General features: G+C 43.9%; 1 protein-coding gene across 4 annotated transcripts in view; it reads left to right on the top strand.

Moving 5' to 3' along the window:
• ikzf1 (IKAROS family zinc finger 1 (Ikaros)) overlaps positions 1 to 19,364 on the top strand; it is a 61,068-nt gene that overhangs the window by 11,968 nt on the left and 29,736 nt on the right. For all 4 annotated transcript variants that reach the window (XM_072437060.1, XM_072437058.1, XM_072437057.1 and 1 more), the window contains exons 2-3: positions 4,460 to 4,513; positions 5,477 to 5,587. In XM_072437060.1, the coding sequence (XP_072293161.1) occupies positions 4,460 to 4,513; positions 5,477 to 5,587 (165 nt within the window). The remainder of the gene's footprint in view (positions 1 to 4,459; positions 4,514 to 5,476; positions 5,588 to 19,364) is intronic.

Genomic DNA, 19,364 nt, shown 5'->3' with positions numbered 1-19,364 from the left:
GTCATGACCTCACCTATGGTCATGAGCCTCACCTATGGTCATGACCTCACCTATGGTCATGACCTCATCTATGGTCATGAGCCTCATCTATGGTCATGAGCCTCATCTATGGTCATGAGCCTCACCTATGGTCATGACCTCACCTATGGTCATGAGCCTCATCTATGGTCATGAGCCTCATCTATGGTCATGAACCTCACCTATGGTCATGAGCCTCATCTATGGTCATGAGCCTCATCTATGGTCATCAGCCTCATCTATGGTCATGAACCTCACCTATGGTCATGACCTCATCTATGGTCATCAGCCTCATCTATGGTCATGACCTCACCTATGGTCATGACCTCATCTATGGTCATGAGCCTCATCTATGGTCATGAGCCTCATCTATGGTCATGAGCCTCACCTATGGTCATGACCTCACCTATGGTCATGAGCCTCATCTATGGTCATGAGCCTCATCTATGGTCATGAACCTCACCTATGGTCATGAGCCTCATCTATGGTCATGAGCCTCATCTATGGTCATCAGCCTCATCTATGGTCATGAACCTCACCTATGGTCATGAGCCTCACCTACGGTCATGACCTCACCTATGGTCATGACCTCACCTATGGTCATCACCTCACCTATGGTCATGAGCCTCACCTATGGTCATGACCTCACCTATGGTCATCACTTCACCTATGGTCATTAACCTCACCTATGGTCATGACCTCACCTATGGTCATGACCTCATCTATGGTCATTAACCTCACTTATGGTCATGACCTCACCTATGGTCATGAGCCTCACCTATGGTCATGACCTCACCTATGGTCATGACCTCACCTATGGTCATGACCTCACTTATGGTCATGACCTCACCTATGGTCATGACCTCACCTATGGTCATGAGCCTCATCTATGGTCATGACCTCACCTATGGTCATGACCTCACCTATGGTCATGACCTCATCTATGGTCATTAACCTCACTTATGGTCATGACCTCACCTATGGTCATGAGCCTCACCTATGGTCATGACCTCACCTATGGTCATGACCTCACCTATGGTCATGACCTCACTTATGGTCATGACCTCACCTATGGTCATGACCTCATCTATGGTCATTAACCTCACTTATGGTCATGGCAATGACCCAAAGGACAAGATCGCGGATAAAAGCGGTCGAAACGTGTTTCCTCCGCCTGGTGGCTGTGTGCTCCCTTAGAGATAGGGTGAGGAGCTCGGAGTAGAGCTGCTGCTCCTCCAGCTGAGGTGGCTCGGGCATCTGTTCCGGAGCCTCCTGGGCTCCTCCCTGGGGAGGTGTTTCGGGCATGTCCCACAGGGAAGAGGCCCCGGGGAGAACCCAGGAGGGACTATGTCTCTCTCTGGCCTGGGAACGCCTCGGGATCCCCCCGGAGTAGCTGGAAGTGTCTGGGGAGAGGGAAGTCTGGGAGTCCCTGCTTAGACTCGCGACCCGGCCCGGATCAGAGGAGGGAGATGGAGCGTTTCCAGATGATATCAGGGGAAATAAAAGAAAGAGTCCAAACAAGGCAGTTCTACTGCAGCGCTAAATGTAGATTATAACGTCATTTATCTAGGATTTCAAAATAAAATCAAACATAAGACATGAGGCTAGTTTATCACTTTGGAGGTGTTTTTTATGTTTGGAGGTGTTTTTATGTTTGGAGGTGTTTTTATGTTTGGAGGTGTTTTTATGTTTGGAGGTGTTTTTATGTTTGGAGGTGTTTTTATGTTTGGAGGTGTTTTTATGTTTGGAGGTGTTTTTATGTTTGGAGGTGTTTTTATGTTTGGAGGTGTTTTTATGTTTGGAGGTGTTTTTATGTCTGGAGCGGCGAATACCAGCGGTTGTTATTTTGTCACGACTGAAACAGACTCTTTAGGTTTTCTCCCAGACACTGGACTCTGGCCATAAACGCGCTGTAAAAACCTGGAGGAGCTCGCACGCCTCGTCTCTCCGCCTCCTGCCGCCTCCTGCCGCCTCCTGCCGCCTCCTGCCGCCTCCTGCCGCCTCCTGCCGCCTCCTGCCGCCTCCTGCCGCCTCTGCCCCGCCCCGCTCCCCTCTCGGACTCAGCCATGCGTGAGCGGCAAATTAGCCCGAACACGAGCTCCAATCAGGGCGGACGCTCCTGTCCTCCGCTTCTCCTCGACCTCCGGGGCCAGCTTCATTTTCCACTTAATTTTGCGGCGTCACTTTGCATTTTGGGCTGATCACGCGCCGCTGGAATTAACAATAAATAACAAATGTGCTCTGATGGCGCTGAGGGGCCCGAGCGCCGCGCCCATGTCAGAGCGGTAATGAAATTGTCGGCGAGGGGCGCGAATGTGCGACTGTGGCGCGCGGCGGCGGTCGCCGGGGTCGCGAGGAGACGGTTCCTTTGAGGCGACTTTTGTGGCGTGATTAAACTTCTGTCCTTCTCAGAACACGAGGAGTCAGAGGCTTTTCCCCCGATTCAAGACAAATCGACTTTTGTCACGTCCAAATGTGGTTGAAGAAGTCGTTATTTAAGAAGTGTCGTTTTGAAAATGTATCACAGGTTTTTCATATGTAAATGAGGCGTTTTATGGGTTAAAACGGCCCAAATGGAGAATTGTGATTGGTCAGAATGAGGAAGACGAACGTAATCGCTCCGCTTTTCTGGAATGTTCCGCACTGTGGCATTAAAGCCAGGCCTGTCCCTCAGAGAATAAAGGAGATTTAAACAGTAAAGTTCTGTAAAGCGTCTTTAAACAGCGTTTAATTTCACTCACACCTAAACCAGGTCTAAACCAGGTCTAAACAAGGACTAAACCAGGTCTAAACCAGGTCTAAACCAGGACTGAACCAGGACTAAACCAGGACTAAACTAGGTCTAAACCAGGGCTAAACCAGGTCTAAACCAGGTCTAAACCAGGTCTAAACCAGGACTGAACCAGGACTAAACCAGGACTAAACTAGGTCTAAACCAGGGCTAAACCAGGTCTAAACCAGGTCTAAACAAGGACTAAACCAGGACTAAACTAGGACTAAACCAGGTCTAAACCAGGTCTAAACCAGGTCTAAACAAGGACTAAACCAGGTCTAAACCAGGTCTAAACCAGGTCTAAACCAGGTCTAAACAAGGACTAAACCAGGACTAAACTAGGACTAAACCAGGTCTAAACCAGGACTAAACCAAGTCTAAACCAGGTCTAAACCAGGACTAAACCAGGTCTAAACCAGGACTAAACCAAGTCTAAACCAGGTCTAAATCAGGACTAAACCAGGACTAAACCAGGTCTAAACCAGGACTGAACCAGGACTAAACTAGAATTAAACCAGGACAAGATCACAGGAAACAGGGACCATATTGAACAATCTTGATTTTATTTTATTTGTTTTATGAGGAAAAAGAAGGAAACCAGGACTAAATCTGGACAAACACTGGGACCAAACTAGAACCAAGACAAAACACAACCTGGACATTTAAAGTGCCTATGACAGGTTTTTCACTATTTTATAATTTGGACTTTATTGTGTGTATTTATCCCTTTTGTACATATAAATTATAGTTTTACACCAATCGAGCAGGTATTTGTGGAGAAAAGTAGAAAAATCTGTAGACAATGACAGGAAGTGACATCACAGCAGGGACACTCATACAGGAAGTGACATCACAGCAGGGACACTCATACAGGAAGTGACATCACAGCAGGGACACTTGTTCCAGTCAAGTTAATGCAGAATTTACATAAAAGAATGACATTTTTTGACTCTAAACATGAATTCAACAAAATAAAGTCGCTCTCATATAATTTTATTTGTCTTTTTTTTTGGCCCAGTGTTTGCTGGGTAATTTCCTAGTGTGATCAATTACTAGTGTCATCAATTAAAAACAGGAAGTGAAATTATAAACCTAAAAAATAAGCTTTTTTGTGATTATATTTTGAATTTTGCTAAAAATTGGGAGACAGCTTCATGTCCCGTCCCGCTCTCGAGACAGCTTCATGTCCCGTCCCGCTCTCGAGACAGCTTCATGTCCCGTCCCGCTCTCGAGACAGCTTCATGTCCCGTCCCGCTCTCGAGACAGCTTCATGTCCCGTCCCGCTCTCGAGACAGCTTCATGTCCCGTCCCGCTCTCAAGACAGCTTCATGTCCCGTCCCGCTCTCGAGACAGCTTCATGTCCCGTCCCGCTCTCGAGACAGCTTCATGTCCCGTCCCGCTCTCGAGACAGCTTCATGTCCCGTCCCGCTCTCGAGACAGCTTCATGTCCCGTCCCGCTCTCGAGACAGCTTCATGTCCCGTCCCGCTCTCGAGACAGCTTCATGTCGCGTCCCGCTCTCGAGACAGCTTCATGTCCCGTCCCGCTCTCGAGACAGCTTCATGTCCCGTCCCGCTCTCGAGACAGCTTCATGTCGCGTCCCGCTCTCGCCGCTCGGTCTCATGTTTTGGCTGTGATTAAACTCGCTCTGGTCTGTCTCTGGTCCTCAGAATACTTGCACCGGATGGAGACGGAGGAGTCGCAGGACATGGCCCCGCTGCCAGGTGAGAGGCGGAGACACGCCACACTTCACAAAAGAGCCAGACGCCGCCCGCCAAACGCCAGACCGAGCGAAATGTAACGCGGGCGGCGCGACCTCTGCTCGAATTGGGGTTTAGAGTTCAACGCGTATTTAGATTACTCCATTTGAATCTCGAGGCTTGAAGCTTCCACTTCCAAAACCGTCTTAAAGAAGGAGGTCGATACAGCATAAGTCCAAAGAGTAAATGTATATGTGGTGCTGCCTTTTTCTCCTTTGAATCTGCGTTTTGGTGCAATAAAACTCATAAAGTCTAAGTTTTGGTGCAATAAAACTAAAGTCTGCTGAAACGTTCCGAGCCGCGATTAACAATATTTTAGTAGTTTATTGCACATTGAGACTTTTTAAATACATTATGAACCAAATAAAGGTTGAAATGTGTTGACTGAAGGCTTCAAGTTAGAGATTATTTACACATATTTATTCTTTTTGGACTTTTTGATTTCATACATTTGCACGTTTGCTGTTTTTGGAAAGAGAAATCCAAACTCCCAATCCACAAATGTTCAACCTCATCAGTCTTTGTTTGATTGGCTCCACAGACTTACGGAGGCGTGGCTTAAAGTTCATTGAAAGTGAAGCACTGACGCCTCACAGCAAGAGGGTCTCTGGCCTGGGAAGTCCAAAATGATGTTCCATGATGCATTTTTTGCACAAAGAGACGTCAGTCTGGCACTGGTTTTATCTATAATTATATATTTCTGAGTTTTATTACACCAAAACTTTGACTTTAGGAGTTTTATTGCACCAAAACCTTCTTTAAGACTCACTTGCGTCTCGACTTGACTTCGCTGTGCTCAAAACACACAAACTTCCCCAGAAAACATATTCAAAGTGTGAAAAATTTGTGTTTCTCGACCGTCAGCGAAAGGAAAGATCTGTAACTCTAATTCAGAGTAAATATCTAAGGCCTGTGGTCTCGCTTCAGGTCGGGAAAGCCCGCCTCAGAACGACACGTCGGAGGAGCCGGAGGAGCCAATGGCGGTGCCCGAGGACCTGTCGTCAAGCTCCGCCCACCAGCAAAGCAACAGCATCAAAGGTACGAAGCGTTGGCCAATCAGAGCGCACTCCACCAGCCGAATCAGGAAGTGTTTTATTGAATCTGATCAGCCTTAACCAACACGTTAGTTATAGTGACATGACTGTTGCATAACCAGAGAATATGAAGTATTATTGACACAAAAGTACTGTAAACACCAAAAAATATCAGTTTTAGCCAAGTTTCACTTGGAGTATGTGCTGTTCAGCGGGAACATCCTGGACACGTTAGATCTTCCAGTCGTTTTTATCACTCTGTATTGGCACTTCTGAAGCATGAGTGACACTTCATAATAAATATCTTCTAATTTATTTTGTGTATTTATATTTGTGGTATTTGTGGAAAATGACATCACAGCAGGGACTTTCCAGTCAAAGTTTATGCAGAATTTACACAAAGAAACAACTTTTTTGACTCTTTAAACATTAATACAACAAAATAAAGTTGGTCTCATTTTAAAAAATGTGACATTAGATCCGTTTGTACGACGGAGTATAAGGGCCAACGAGAATAATGTCATTAATTAATGAGAAAAAAGACGTTAATTATTGAGAAAAAAGTCGTAAATCAACGACAATAAACTGATTAAATAACATCATCCATACGTCATCCACACATCATCCACACATCATCCACACATCATCCACACATCATCCATACGTCATCCATACATCATCCACACATCATCCACACATCATCCACACATCATCCATACATCATCCACACATCATCCACACATCATCCATACGTCATCCACACATCATCCACACATCATCCATACATCATCCACACATCATCCACACATCATCCACACATCATCCATACATCATCCATACATCATCTACACGTCATCCACACATCATCCATACATCATCCACACATCATCCATACGTCATCCACACATCATCCACACATCATCTACACGTCATCCACACATCATCCATACATCATCCACACATCATCCATACATCATCCATACATCATCCACACATCATCCATACATCATCCACACGTCATCTACACGTCATCCACACATCATCCATACATCATCCACACATCATCCATACATCATCCATACATCATCCACACATCATCCATACATCATCCACACGTCATCCACACATCATCCACACATCATCCATACATCATCCACACATCATCCACACATCATCCATACATCATCCATACATCATCCATACATCATCCACACATCATCCACACATCATCCACACATCATCCACACATCATCCATACATCATCCATACATCATCCACACATCATCCATACATCATCCACACATCATCCACACATCATCCACACATCATCCATACATCATCCATACATCATCCATACATCATCCACACATCATCCACACATCATCCACACATCATCCATACATCATCCATACATCATCCATACATCATCCACACATCATCCATACATCATCCACACGTCATCCATACGTCATCCATACGTCATCCACACGTCATCCATACGTCACCCACACGTCATCCATACATCATCCATACATCATCCACACATCATCCATACATCATCCATACGTCATCCATACGTCATCCATACATCATCCACACATCATCCATACATCATCCATACGTCATCCATACGTCATCCACACATCATCCACACATCATCCATACATCATCCACACATCATCCATACGTCATCCACACATCATCCATACATCATCCACACATCATCCATACATCATCCATACGTCATCCATACGTCATCCATACATCATCCACACATCATCCATACATCATCCATACGTCATCCATACGTCATCCACACATCATCCACACATCATCCATACATCATCCATACGTCATCCACACATCATCCACACATCATCCATACATCATCCACACGTCATCCACACATCATCCATACGTCATCCATACATCATCCATACATCATCCACACATCATCCACACATCATCCATACATCATCCACACATCATCCACACATCATCCATACATCATCCACACGTCATCCACACATCATCCACACATCATCCATACGTCATCCACACATCATCCACACATCATCCATACATCATCCACACGTCATCCACACATCATCCATACGTCGTCCATACGTCATCCATACATCATCCATACGTCATCCATACATCATCCACACATCATCCACACATCATCCATACGTCATCCATACATCATCCATACATCATCCACACATCATCCATACGTCATCCACACGTCATCCATACGTCATCCATACATCATCCATACATCATCCATACAATATGGATGAGCGCAGCTCCAACACACGCAAGCACCAATACACGAGTCCGTCATGTGACAGGTCCAGGACCTGACATGTGACACTGCACCGGGGACATTATTGTTTGTGACGTCTAAAAGACCCGTATTATAAAGATCGACATCTATTGTGGGCTTTTGTATTCACTTTGAACCAAGCACCATTTGCCTGGTCCTGGTGGTGTTTGTGTAATGAAGACTCCACAGATGCATCTGACTCAGTGTCGGCTTCAGAGCTTTAAACACAGTTCATACAAAACAGAGCTGTTACTGGACTGTCCCATGATGCAACACTGGGGGAGGAGCCCGTAACAAAGTGAACCGCGTATCTGCCTTTATTCTCTTTAAATTATGAGATTTTTCTCGTTATTTAATGAGAATAAAGTAATTAATTAATGACTTTATTCTCGTAGTGCCCTGCATTTTTTTTTTTTTTGGGTTGGCCCTTATACTCCGTCGTAGTTTTGGCCCAGTGTTTGCTGGGTAATTTCCTAATTACAAACATAAAGAGAAAATATAGCCGCAAGCGGCAATGATCGGCCCTCGTCGCCACGCCGCCGCCACACCGCCGCCACGCCGCAAGAGGAGGGGGTGCTAACGCGCCCCAATTGTCCTTTTATTACGCCTACTGCTGAATCTGTGACGCTGTCACATCTTCTCCCCTTTGTTTTACCATCAAAAAGCAATTCTATTTTGAATTCTTGGCAAAATGTGCGGCTTTACCGCACAGACACCGTGACTCTTTGAATAAAAATGTGAATAACTTTTGACGGTCCACCCCTGAAGATGAGTCTCACCAAATTTCAGGTTAATATGTCTAACGCCCTAAGAGGAGTTTGTGAAAGTCTAAAGTGTAAACATGTTCTGGCGATTTCCCCATTGGAATAACATGGGAGGTTTTGGTCATCGCTACGGCAAAACCATAACAATTATGACATGGGTCTCATTGACTTTTTTGATGGGGAGGCCAAAATTGAGTTGTGTGTCAAATTTCATATAATTTCGCAAAACTAAACATTTAACCTCCATATAAAATCTGTAGGGGGCGCTGTGGCTCCAAATTAATTTATTTCACTTCAAGTACGTTTAGCGCAAAGAGTTTAAAAACTGATTCTAATTTGACGCAATTCAGACTTTATCTGCCCAAACGGCAGAAATGTTAAATTTGGGAGATTTCTGAAATTCTAGCTAAAGTTTGCGGCTTCGCCGCACAGAGACCGTGAGAGGTATCAATGTAATTTGAATAACTTTTGATGTCCCACTCCTCAGTAGCATTTTCACCAAATTTCAGCTTTTTAGGGCCAACGCCCTGGGAGGAGTTCGTAAAAGTGAGACGTTTGGAAAAACTCCCGAGTCCTGCTTAGCCATTTTTGAACCAATATGGCCGACATTTGGTTGGGTGGACGGCGTTACCGTAATAATATTTTTTACTTCTCTTGTCACCATCTACCTCTGCGCCAAATTTCATGATTCTACGATCAGATTTTTTTTGGGTCATTTCCTATCTCTCAATGCATTTTTGGTACATTTGGGGGCGCTGACGCGCCAATTTTTTTTATTTTACAAAAGGGAAATAGCCAGAATGTAGAGAGGCACGATTTTTAGAGGTGTGCAAATTTTTGTGACTTTTCGTCAATGTTCACTGGGTGAAAAATAGGGGGGTTGGTCCCAAGAAGAAAGAAAGAAAGAATAATATTCCGATGCGAAAACAATGTTTCCCATTTTTCAAATATCATAAACTATACATTTTCGGAAAGCGCTTGCGCTTTCCTACCTCATGGTGTGGGTCCCTGGTCACTGACGGGTACTTTCGTTAATTTTGAGTGGGCTCCGCCCACTTTGTGTTTTTGGCCCTCTATACAGTAATAATGTTCAATTTTTGCATTACATGTTTATATGCACGGAACATGCAAGATATGGGGAACGTATTCGTGAGCTACTTAGCGCAAATGAGTGCTTTATATGGGGATTGTAATGTGTAAAGTGCTCGTTTAGTGCGCACTTTTGCACGGGCTTCGCCCGTTTACAACGGTAATGTTCCATTTTCCTACTACTAATTAGTATGCACGGGGCGTGCATGAGTGAAGGAGTGCGTTAGTGAGTGTTTGGAAGTGGGCGAGCGCTTCGCGCTCGATTTCGTGCGCACTACGTGCGCACTTTCGTAGCCGTGCTTTGCACGGCCTTACGAGATTAATAGGCCTCTCGCCAGCTTGTGGTGCTCGGGCCTAATTATAACCCTAAAAAATGCAGTATTCTGGGATAAAATTTGTATTTTTTTTAAGCAAAATGTTCAATACATTTATGCATTTGAGTTGAACTAGAAGTTCAAACTGTCAGAGGAACTTTAAGCTTTCTTCTTCTTGTAATAATCTTGTCTAATGGTTTAGTCCTCTGTGATCCTGCTTTAGACCAGTTTTAGTCCTAGTTTAGACTTGGTTTAGAGTCCTGGTTCAGACCTGGTTGGTACTAGTTTAGTCCAAGTTTAAGTTTGAGTTCACACTTAATTGTTATTTGGTCCTAAATTGAGTCCATTTTAGTCCTGATCTAGACTTGGTTTGGTCCTGATCTAGTCCAGGTCTAGCTGTGTGTCTAATCCTGGTTTAGACCCAGTTTAGACCCAGTTTAGACCCAGTTTAGACCCAGTTTAGACCCAGTTTTGATGTGTGTTGAGAAGGAAAATGTCATTATTTAGCTGAGTTTGCATTTTGAGTCAGTGTTTGGTTTCTTGAGTGGTGAAGCCTGAATCTTCATGTTTAATCGAGTTTATAAAGTGTCACTGAAGTTTGTCATCGAGACAAAATGTGAAAGAAATGTGTCTTTACCTGTTATAAATGTGTCGTTTTTGGATGTTCACATTTACAAAAACACAAAAAACTAAACTGAGACTAAACTCGAGCCAAATGTGGACAAGACCAGGGCAAAACCAGGACTAAACCAGGACTAAACCAGGACTAAAACAGGGCTAAAACAGGACTAAAACAGGACTAAACCAGGACTAAACCAGGACTAAAACAAGACTAAAACAGGACTAAACCAGGACTAAACCAGGACTAAAACAAGACTAAAACAGGACTAAACCAGGACTAAACCAGGACTAAAACAAGACTAAAACCAGGGCAGGACACAATCTAGCCTGGATCAGAACTAAACTGGGCTCAAACCTGGACCAAACAAAGTACCAAACGCAGCCTAAAATTCCATCAGGAGAGATTCATTTGCAGCTCTAATGATATAAGTATAAGTATAATTACAGGGCTGATGATTGGTTAATCCACCTGTCAATCAGACTGAACATATCTTTACAGTACAAAACACAGTCTCCGCGGTTGAAATTACGCCACGATTTCATCCACTTTTCTGTCGTAAAACTCCCCAAACTCAAACTCGTGTCACTATCAAACACGTCAAATCCTCATGTTTTAAAAAAGTATTTCCCGAGATATTTGCAGACCCCAAACAGCCTTCAGTCGGAGAGCGCGGTGCATTTAGGTCACTGGCGGGGGTCGTGAAAAGCGGCGCTCTGATCCAGTAACGAGCCCAATCTTAAGGAATGGCTAATGCGTCCTTGATCTGAGTTTGCGAGCGCCGCGCCAGGGAATGCGACGGGACGGGCACCGCGATGGGACCAACATCTGTCGAGGAAACTCAAGATCGAACCAAACACTCTCTCGGTACATGTAATGCAGATTTAGTGACGTTGTAGAGCCTAAAAACATGGCCACAGAGACTAAAACGATGGACAGAAGAAGGGATTTAACTTAGAATTATTTTAGAAGTTGACTAAACGTTTATTTCTATTGTAGATTAAGACTTTTTAAATACATTATCAATCGAATAAAGGTTGAAATATTGTGACTGAAGGCTTCTACATAGAGAATATTTACAATTAAAGTGTGTTATTGTAAGAAATCTGAAATTATGTATTCTTTTATGACCATTTCATGTAATAATGCTGTTGTCTTTGTGATTAAATGTATTTTTAATGATTACTTTTAAGAAATACAATGATTCTATCACCATTGTCATTTCACGGGACAGTATTTCTTGCGTTATCGTGCGGATGATCGTAGAAATTACACTTTTCCGTTGCTTTGCTGCAAATCATTCCTGTCGCATTCAAAGGAATTAAAGACGTGCTTCACAACAGTCTGCACTGAACTGGAGCAAAGGATCATGGTCTACGTAGTTCCCTCTGTTTCTGTCAACACTTCTGTGCAAAGACACACTCGACGATACACTATTTAGGTCATTGTTACGATATATTTATTACAAAATCTGGTCTCATCTTGAAGGAAACTGTCTCTCCTTTAGCATTAATGTAGAGATGGAACTGCTTCTTTGTACATTTAATGCCACACTATGGAACATAACAGAAGAAAGCAGAAATAAAAGAGGTTTCTGGTGTCATATGAAGGCTTTCTGTCCTCTCCTGTCTGCTTCTCCAAACCGGGAGTGTTGGCAACAGGAAAACATTGCCCAAGTTCCTCTACATCCCCTTTTTACAAAACACTGGACTCTTTTGAAGCAACAGAAACGTCCGACTGAACTTCTGTTGTCACGACGGCAACATTTCAGGAGGAAAAGACTCGATTCGCCATTTTCACCATTTTCACCTTTTAGTTCAACGTTTCAGACTAAATAATGCGCCATTTCTTCGTCAAACGTTCAGGTTCTGATGAGGCTCGAGATCCTTCTGAAACTGATCACACTTCGTCCTGTTCGTGGGATTCTTTTAGTCCAGTTTAAGTAACGGTAAGAATCTGAGTCTAGACAAAACGACTTGAAAACATTGTTCTCTAGATGTTCTTACTTGAATGTTCCAAAGAATAAAGAAATAAACCAGTGTTGGCGAGTGACCAGAGGTGAGCGTGGTATTGTACTCAAGTAAGAGTTAAGATACTTCAAAATAGTATTACTCAAGTAGAAGTACAATGTAGTGGTACGAGACTGAAAATAACGTCGACCTAAAGCTTTTGTCTCTCAAGTAAGAGTCAAAATACAGTGTCATAAAGTAAAATGTCGGGAAGAAACAGCAAAAAGACACGTTCAGAACACTAACAATCGACTCTTTCGTTTCCAGAATACTGTCTCTTTCCAAAAAGAACAAAAAAGGCGTCAAACTAAACGGCGTCAGCGAAAAAAACGGAAAACGCCGCGATCATTTGTTTTTCCGTCTCGAATCGGCGAAAAACAATGCGCTAATGTAAACGTGAAGCGGTTTCAACTCAACGTTGTGCGCATTTTTTGTCTTGACGTGAAAGTACGACAAAGCGTTAAAGCCGTAGCGACGTTTTGCAGTCATTCTTTCATATTTTAAGGTTAAAACGTCCATATTTTAGGCAACGTTGAGATCTTTTAATGACTAAAGTTTAACGGAACTCGTCGTCCTCAGCGTTTCAGGCTTTTTCGTCCTGATCCAGATTGTGTCGAAAGCTCGCGGCGCAAGATTAAACTCAGAGGAAATAGGAAGTCGGGGCGTTTCCTCCTTCGCGGGTTTCGACACTGGAGGAGATAAAAGTCCAGGAGCAGTTCACCGCAGTCACACCTGCCACTTCGCCGGCGTCGCCGCGGGAAACGCTCGGCTGCAGCGGCGCGATGCGGAAAAGACTTTTACTGCCCGTTTTCCAGATGGAGGTTTTTCTCTAGTATTTGTTCAAAACGTATTGAAAATGGTCGATTGTCTCACTAAAAATGTCCAACCGCAGCAAAAATAAACGATGTGATGCTGTGGAAACTTGAACTTTAGAGGTAAAAGTGGCTTTGTTGACAATTGTTAAGCGTATTATTTTTGTCTTTGTTCAGAGTTAAATGCATCAAAACCATTTTAGCCCAAATTCTACTTAATTCCAACTGCAACAAATACTCCAAATATCTACTTAAACCAAGGAAAAGGATGTCAATGTAAAGTTCTTCAGTAGTTTGCACAGAGGATACTTTTACTTCACATTTGTGAGCAGGAATCTGTACTTTCAACTCTTTTAAACTGGACTGAAAAGTAAAAAGTGTGTTTTTTTAGCACGTTAAAGGTTTTGAGTCGCAGCTTTGACAAAAATTCACACAAAGAAAAATGTAAGAAGTGTTAAACCCAGTTCTTTATCGAACTTGTCACATTTAACGCCATTTTTAACACGGAAACATTTCAACGTTTCACTCTAAAAGTGCATTTTCAAACAGGCACTTCAGAAGTTTTACTCGAGCAGATGTTTGTGCGCCGCTTACACTTTTACTTGAGTATAATTCTGCTCCAGTATCTTTACTTTTACTGCATAATTGAGTACTTTTACCACCTCAGATATTACATTACAGCTGAATTTGTCCGACGCTGCAGAACTTTGATGTCCGGCGTTACTTAAAATGACCTCAATCTGAATTCAAGCTATTTTTACTTATTTATACATATTTTTGCCGTAAATGTTTCAGTTCTTTCATTTAAACCATTTAAAACTCGCTTGTAAACGTTGGACCGCCCTGTCGCGTACGTTTCTTATAATTAGTATGTTTTGGAGTGACTTTACCGCGGCCCAGAAACGAGGGAAGTGTGTTTCTCTGCTTGGTTAACCTCCAGAACAGCACGGGTTCCATTTACCTCAGGATCATGTGGTGAAGAGAGGGGGAGGGACCGGGGGGAGAGGGGGAGGGGCCTAAAACGACATTTACAAACCATAAACTTAACCTGTTTAAGATGGCCCCGCCAAGTGACGTGATTTGTTTTATTCACACAAAACTATGACTGGTTTTGCCCTTTTTGTGTTATTTTTTAAACTGTATTTATGGTCTCATTTTAGATCATGTTTAGTCTCATTTTAGATCATGTTCAGCCTCATTTTAGATCATATTTAGCCTCATTTTAGATCATATTTAGCCTCATTTTAGATCATGTTTAGTCTCATTTTAGATCATGTTCAGCCTCATTTTAGATCATGTTTAGCCTCATTTTAGATCATGTTTAGTCTTATTTTAGATCAAATTAAGTCTTATTTTAGATCATGTTTAGCCTTATTTTAGATCATGTTTAGCCTCATTTTAGATCATGTTTAGCCTCATTTTAGATCATGTTTAGCCTCATTTTAGATCATGTTTAGTCTTATTTTAGATCAAATTAAGTCTTATTTTAGATCATGTTTAGCCTCATTTTACATCATGTTTAGCCTCATTTTAGATCATATTTAGCCTCATTTTACATCATGTTTAGCCTCATTTTAGATCATGTTTAGCCTCATTTTACATCATGTTTAGCCTCATTTTAGATCATATTTAGCCTCATTTTACATCATGTTTAGCCTCATTTTACATCATGTTTAGCCTCATTTTAGATCATGTTTAGCCTCATTTTAGATCATATTTAGCCTCATTTTAGATCATATTTAGCCTCATTTTACATCATATTCAGCCTCATTTTAGACCATGTTTAGTCTTATTTTCGATCATATTTAGCCTCATTTTAGATCATGTTTAGCCTCATTTTCGATCATGTTTAGCCTCATTTTCGATCATATTTAGCCTCATTTTAGATCATATTTAGCCTCATTTTAGATCATATTTAGCCTAATTTTAGATCATGTTTAGCCTCATTTTCGATCATGTTTAGCCTCATTTTCGATCATATTTAGCCTCATTTTAGATCATATTTAGCCTCATTTTAGATCATATTTAGCCTAATTTTAGATCATGTTTAGCCTCATTTTCGATCATGTTTAGCCTCATTTTAGATCATATTTAGCCTCATTTTAGATCATATTTAGCCTCATTTTAGATCATATTTAGCCTCATTTTAGATCATATTTAGCCTAATTTTAGATCATGTTTAGCCTCATTTTCGATCATGTTTAGCCTCATTTTCGATCATATTTAGCCTCATTTTAGATCATATTTAGCCTCATTTTAGATCATATTTAGCCTAATTTTAGATCATGTTTAGCCTCATTTTCGATCATGTTTAGCCTCATTTTAGATCATATTTAGCCTCATTTTAGATCATATTTAGCCTCATTTTAGATCATGTTTAGCTTCATTTTAGATCATATTTAGCCTCATTTTAGATCATATTTAGCCTCATTTTAGATCATATTTAGCCATGGTTTAGGCCTGATCTGGTCCGATTTGGATCTGGTGCCACTTGGAAAAGGCTCATCAATAGTGTCCTAGTTTGTCCACATTTTATTGTAAGTATTTAGTGTTTTAGACCTGGTTTAGTCCTAAATCAGAGCTGTAAAAATCCCGTTACACCTGGTTTAGATCTAAATTTGACCTGGTTTAGATCTAAATTTGACCTGGTTTAGATCTGGTGAAACTCGGAAATCAAAAGCGTTTCTTTGGTGGTGAAACGTTTGAAGATCAGGACAGAAGGTGAAAAGAGGCTAAACGGCCCTCAATGTCAATGCGTGAGGAAAACAAACAAACTTATGTGTTTTTCACTTAACTCTGTGTTTTTCACCGGGAAACAACCGCGTGACGGGAAAATGTCCAATTTAAATGATTTCACGTTTTGTCCAGAACTTCTGCACCAAAAAAGAAAGTAAAACAATCATCAGTTCCAAATGTACTTTTTATTCATCCCATTCTTATTGTTTTTCTACAAAGAATGTGTAAAAATGAAGTTAAAACAGAAATCGTCTTTTTGAAACTACTTTTTTTTACTTTTGAAAAGTAAAAAAAATGTTATTTTGTTATAAAAATATTTATAGTTCCATCTTTTCTTGAGCAAACACCTGAACTACTATAATATATAAAGTAATTAGAATATACAAAATAAATAAACTAATAATAAAAAAATAATAATAATAATAATAAATAAAACAAAACAAAATAAAATAAAATAAAAATCAATAAAAAGAAAATCTCATAGCTAAGCAGGGCTGGCTCCTACCAGTCTGTTCGCTCACAATTAAAAATACCTGAACATTGACAATCAGAAATATTTTAATACAAGTAAATGATAAATGTTTTGAGACAACCAGGCTTATAATCATACTAAAAGTTTAAACAAATACAGCACAAGATATATTTTGTTTAAACCTTTAGTATGATTATAAATGAACAGCTCTCGATCTCGATGAAGAACTAAAAAAAAAAAAGCATTCCAGGTAAAGAGGGAAACGTGACCTCTATTTACAAAGTATGATTATGTTTAGTTTCTTTGTGTTTTACTGTGAAAACATAAAGATCAGATCCAGTGTTCTGTCCAGTCCTGACTCTGACTCTGACTCTGAAAGAAGAAAGGCAGGTGAGAGAGGGGGAGAGAGGAAGAGAGAAGAGGAGAGAGAGGGGGGGAGAGGGGAGAGAGGAAGAGAGAGAGGGGGGGAGAGGGGAGAGAGGAAGAGAGAGGGGGGAGAGGAAGAGCGAGGGGGAGAGAGGGGAGAGAGGAAGAGAGAGGGGGGAGAGAGGGGGGGAGAGGAAGAGAGAAGAGGAGAGAGAGGAAGAGAGAGGGAGAGAGAGGGAGAGAGAGGGAGAGAGAGGAAGAGAGAGGAAGAGAGAGGAGGGGAGGAAGAGCGAGGGGGAGAGAGGGGAGAGAGGAAGAGAGAGGGGGGGAGAGGAAGAGAGAAGAGGAGAGAGAGGAAGAGAGAGGGAGAGAGAGGGAGAGAGAGGGAGAGAGAGGGAGAGAGAGGAAGAGAGAGGAGGGGAGGAAGAGCGAGGGGGAGAGAGGGGAGAGAGGAAGAGAGAGGGGGGAGAGGAAGAGCGAGGGGGAGAGAGGGGAGAGAGGAAGAGAGAAGAGGTGAGAGAGGGGGAGAGAGGAAGAGAGAAGAGGAGAGAGAGGGGGGGAGAGGGGAGAGAGGAAGAGAGAGGGGGGAGAGGAAGAGAGAGGGGGGAGAGGAAGAGCGAGGGGGAGAGAGGGGAGAGAGGAAGAGAGAGGGGGGAGAGAGGGGGGGAGAGGAAGAGAGAAGAGGAGAGAGAGGAGGAGAGAGGGAGAGAGAGGGAGAGAGAGGAGGGGAGGAAGAGCGAGGGGGAGAGAGGGGAGAGGGGAAGAGAGAGGGGGGAGAGGAAGAGCGAGGGGGAGAGAGGGGAGAGGAAGAGAGAGGGGGGAGAGGAAGAGCGAGGGGGAGAGAGGGGAGAGGAAGAGTGAGGGGGAGAGAGGGGAGAGGAAGAGTGAGGGGGAGAGAGGGGAGAGGAAGAGAGAGGAAGAGAGAGGAAGAAAGAGGGGAGAGAGGAAGATAGAGGGGGAGAGAGGGGGGGAGAGGAAGAGCGAGGGGGAGAGAGGGGAGAGAGGAAGAGAGAGGGGGGAGAGGAAGAGCGAGGGGGAGAGAGGGGAGAGGAAGAGTGAGGGGGAGAGAGGGGAGAGGAAGAGAGAGGAAGAAAGAGGGGAGAGAGGAAGATAGAGGGGGAGAGAGGGGAGAGGAAGAGCGAGGGGGAGAGAGGGGAGAGGAAGAGCGAGGGGGAGAGAGGGGAGAGGAAGAGAGAGGGAGAGAGGGGAGAGAGGAAGATAGAGGGGGAGAGAGGGGAGAGGAAGAGCGAGGGGGAGAGAGGGGAGAGGAAGAGCGAGGGGGAGAGAGGGGAGAGGAAGAGCGAGGGGGAGAGAGGGGAGAGAGGAAGAGAGAGAGGGGGGGAGAGGGGAGAGAGGAAGAGAGAGGGGGGAGAGGAAGAGCGAGGGGGAGAGAGGGGAGAGAGGAAGAGAGAGGGGGGAGAGAGGGGGGGAGAGGAAGAGAGAAGAGGAGAGAGAGGAAGAGAGAGGGAGAGAGAGGGAGAGAGAGGGAGAGAGAGGAAGAGAGAGGAAGAGAGAGGAGGGGAGGAAGAGCGAGGGGGAGAGAGGGGAGAGAGGAAGAGAGAGGGGGGGAGAGGAAGAGAGAAGAGGAGAGAGAGGAAGAGAGAGGGAGAGAGAGGGAGAGAGAGGGAGAGAGAGGGAGAGAGAGGAAGAGAGAGGAGGGGAGGAAGAGCGAGGGGGAGAGAGGGGAGAGAGGAAGAGAGAGGGGGGAGAGGAAGAGCGAGGGGGAGAGAGGGGAGAGAGGAAGAGAGAAGAGGTGAGAGAGGGGGAGAGAGGAAGAGAGAAGAGGAGAGAGAGGGGGGGAGAGGGGAGAGAGGAAGAGAGAGGGGGGAGAGGAAGAGCGAGGGGGAGAGAGGGGAGAGAGGAAGAGAGAGGGGGGAGAGAGGGGGGGAGAGGAAGAGAGAAGAGGAGAGAGAGGAGGAGAGAGGGAGAGAGAGGGAGAGAGAGGAGGGGAGGAAGAGCGAGGGGGAGAGAGGGGAGAGGGGAAGAGAGAGGGGGGAGAGGAAGAGCGAGGGGGAGAGAGGGGAGAGGAAGAGAGAGGGGGGAGAGGAAGAGCGAGGGGGAGAGAGGGGAGAGGAAGAGTGAGGGGGAGAGAGGGGAGAGGAAGAGTGAGGGGGAGAGAGGGGAGAGGAAGAGAGAGGAAGAGAGAGGAAGAAAGAGGGGAGAGAGGAAGATAGAGGGGGAGAGAGGGGGGGAGAGGAAGAGCGAGGGGGAGAGAGGGGAGAGAGGAAGAGAGAGGGGGGAGAGGAAGAGCGAGGGGGAGAGAGGGGAGAG

Source organism: Eucyclogobius newberryi, unplaced genomic scaffold (assembly GCF_026437365.1).
Source record: "Eucyclogobius newberryi isolate DKJ021-1_F unplaced genomic scaffold, fEucNew1.0.hap1 SCAF_8, whole genome shotgun sequence".
NCBI classification, from domain to species: domain Eukaryota; kingdom Metazoa; phylum Chordata; class Actinopteri; order Gobiiformes; family Gobiidae; genus Eucyclogobius; species Eucyclogobius newberryi.
Note: the sequence above shows the minus strand (reverse complement) of the source record. Positions and strands in the feature narration are given on the sequence as shown.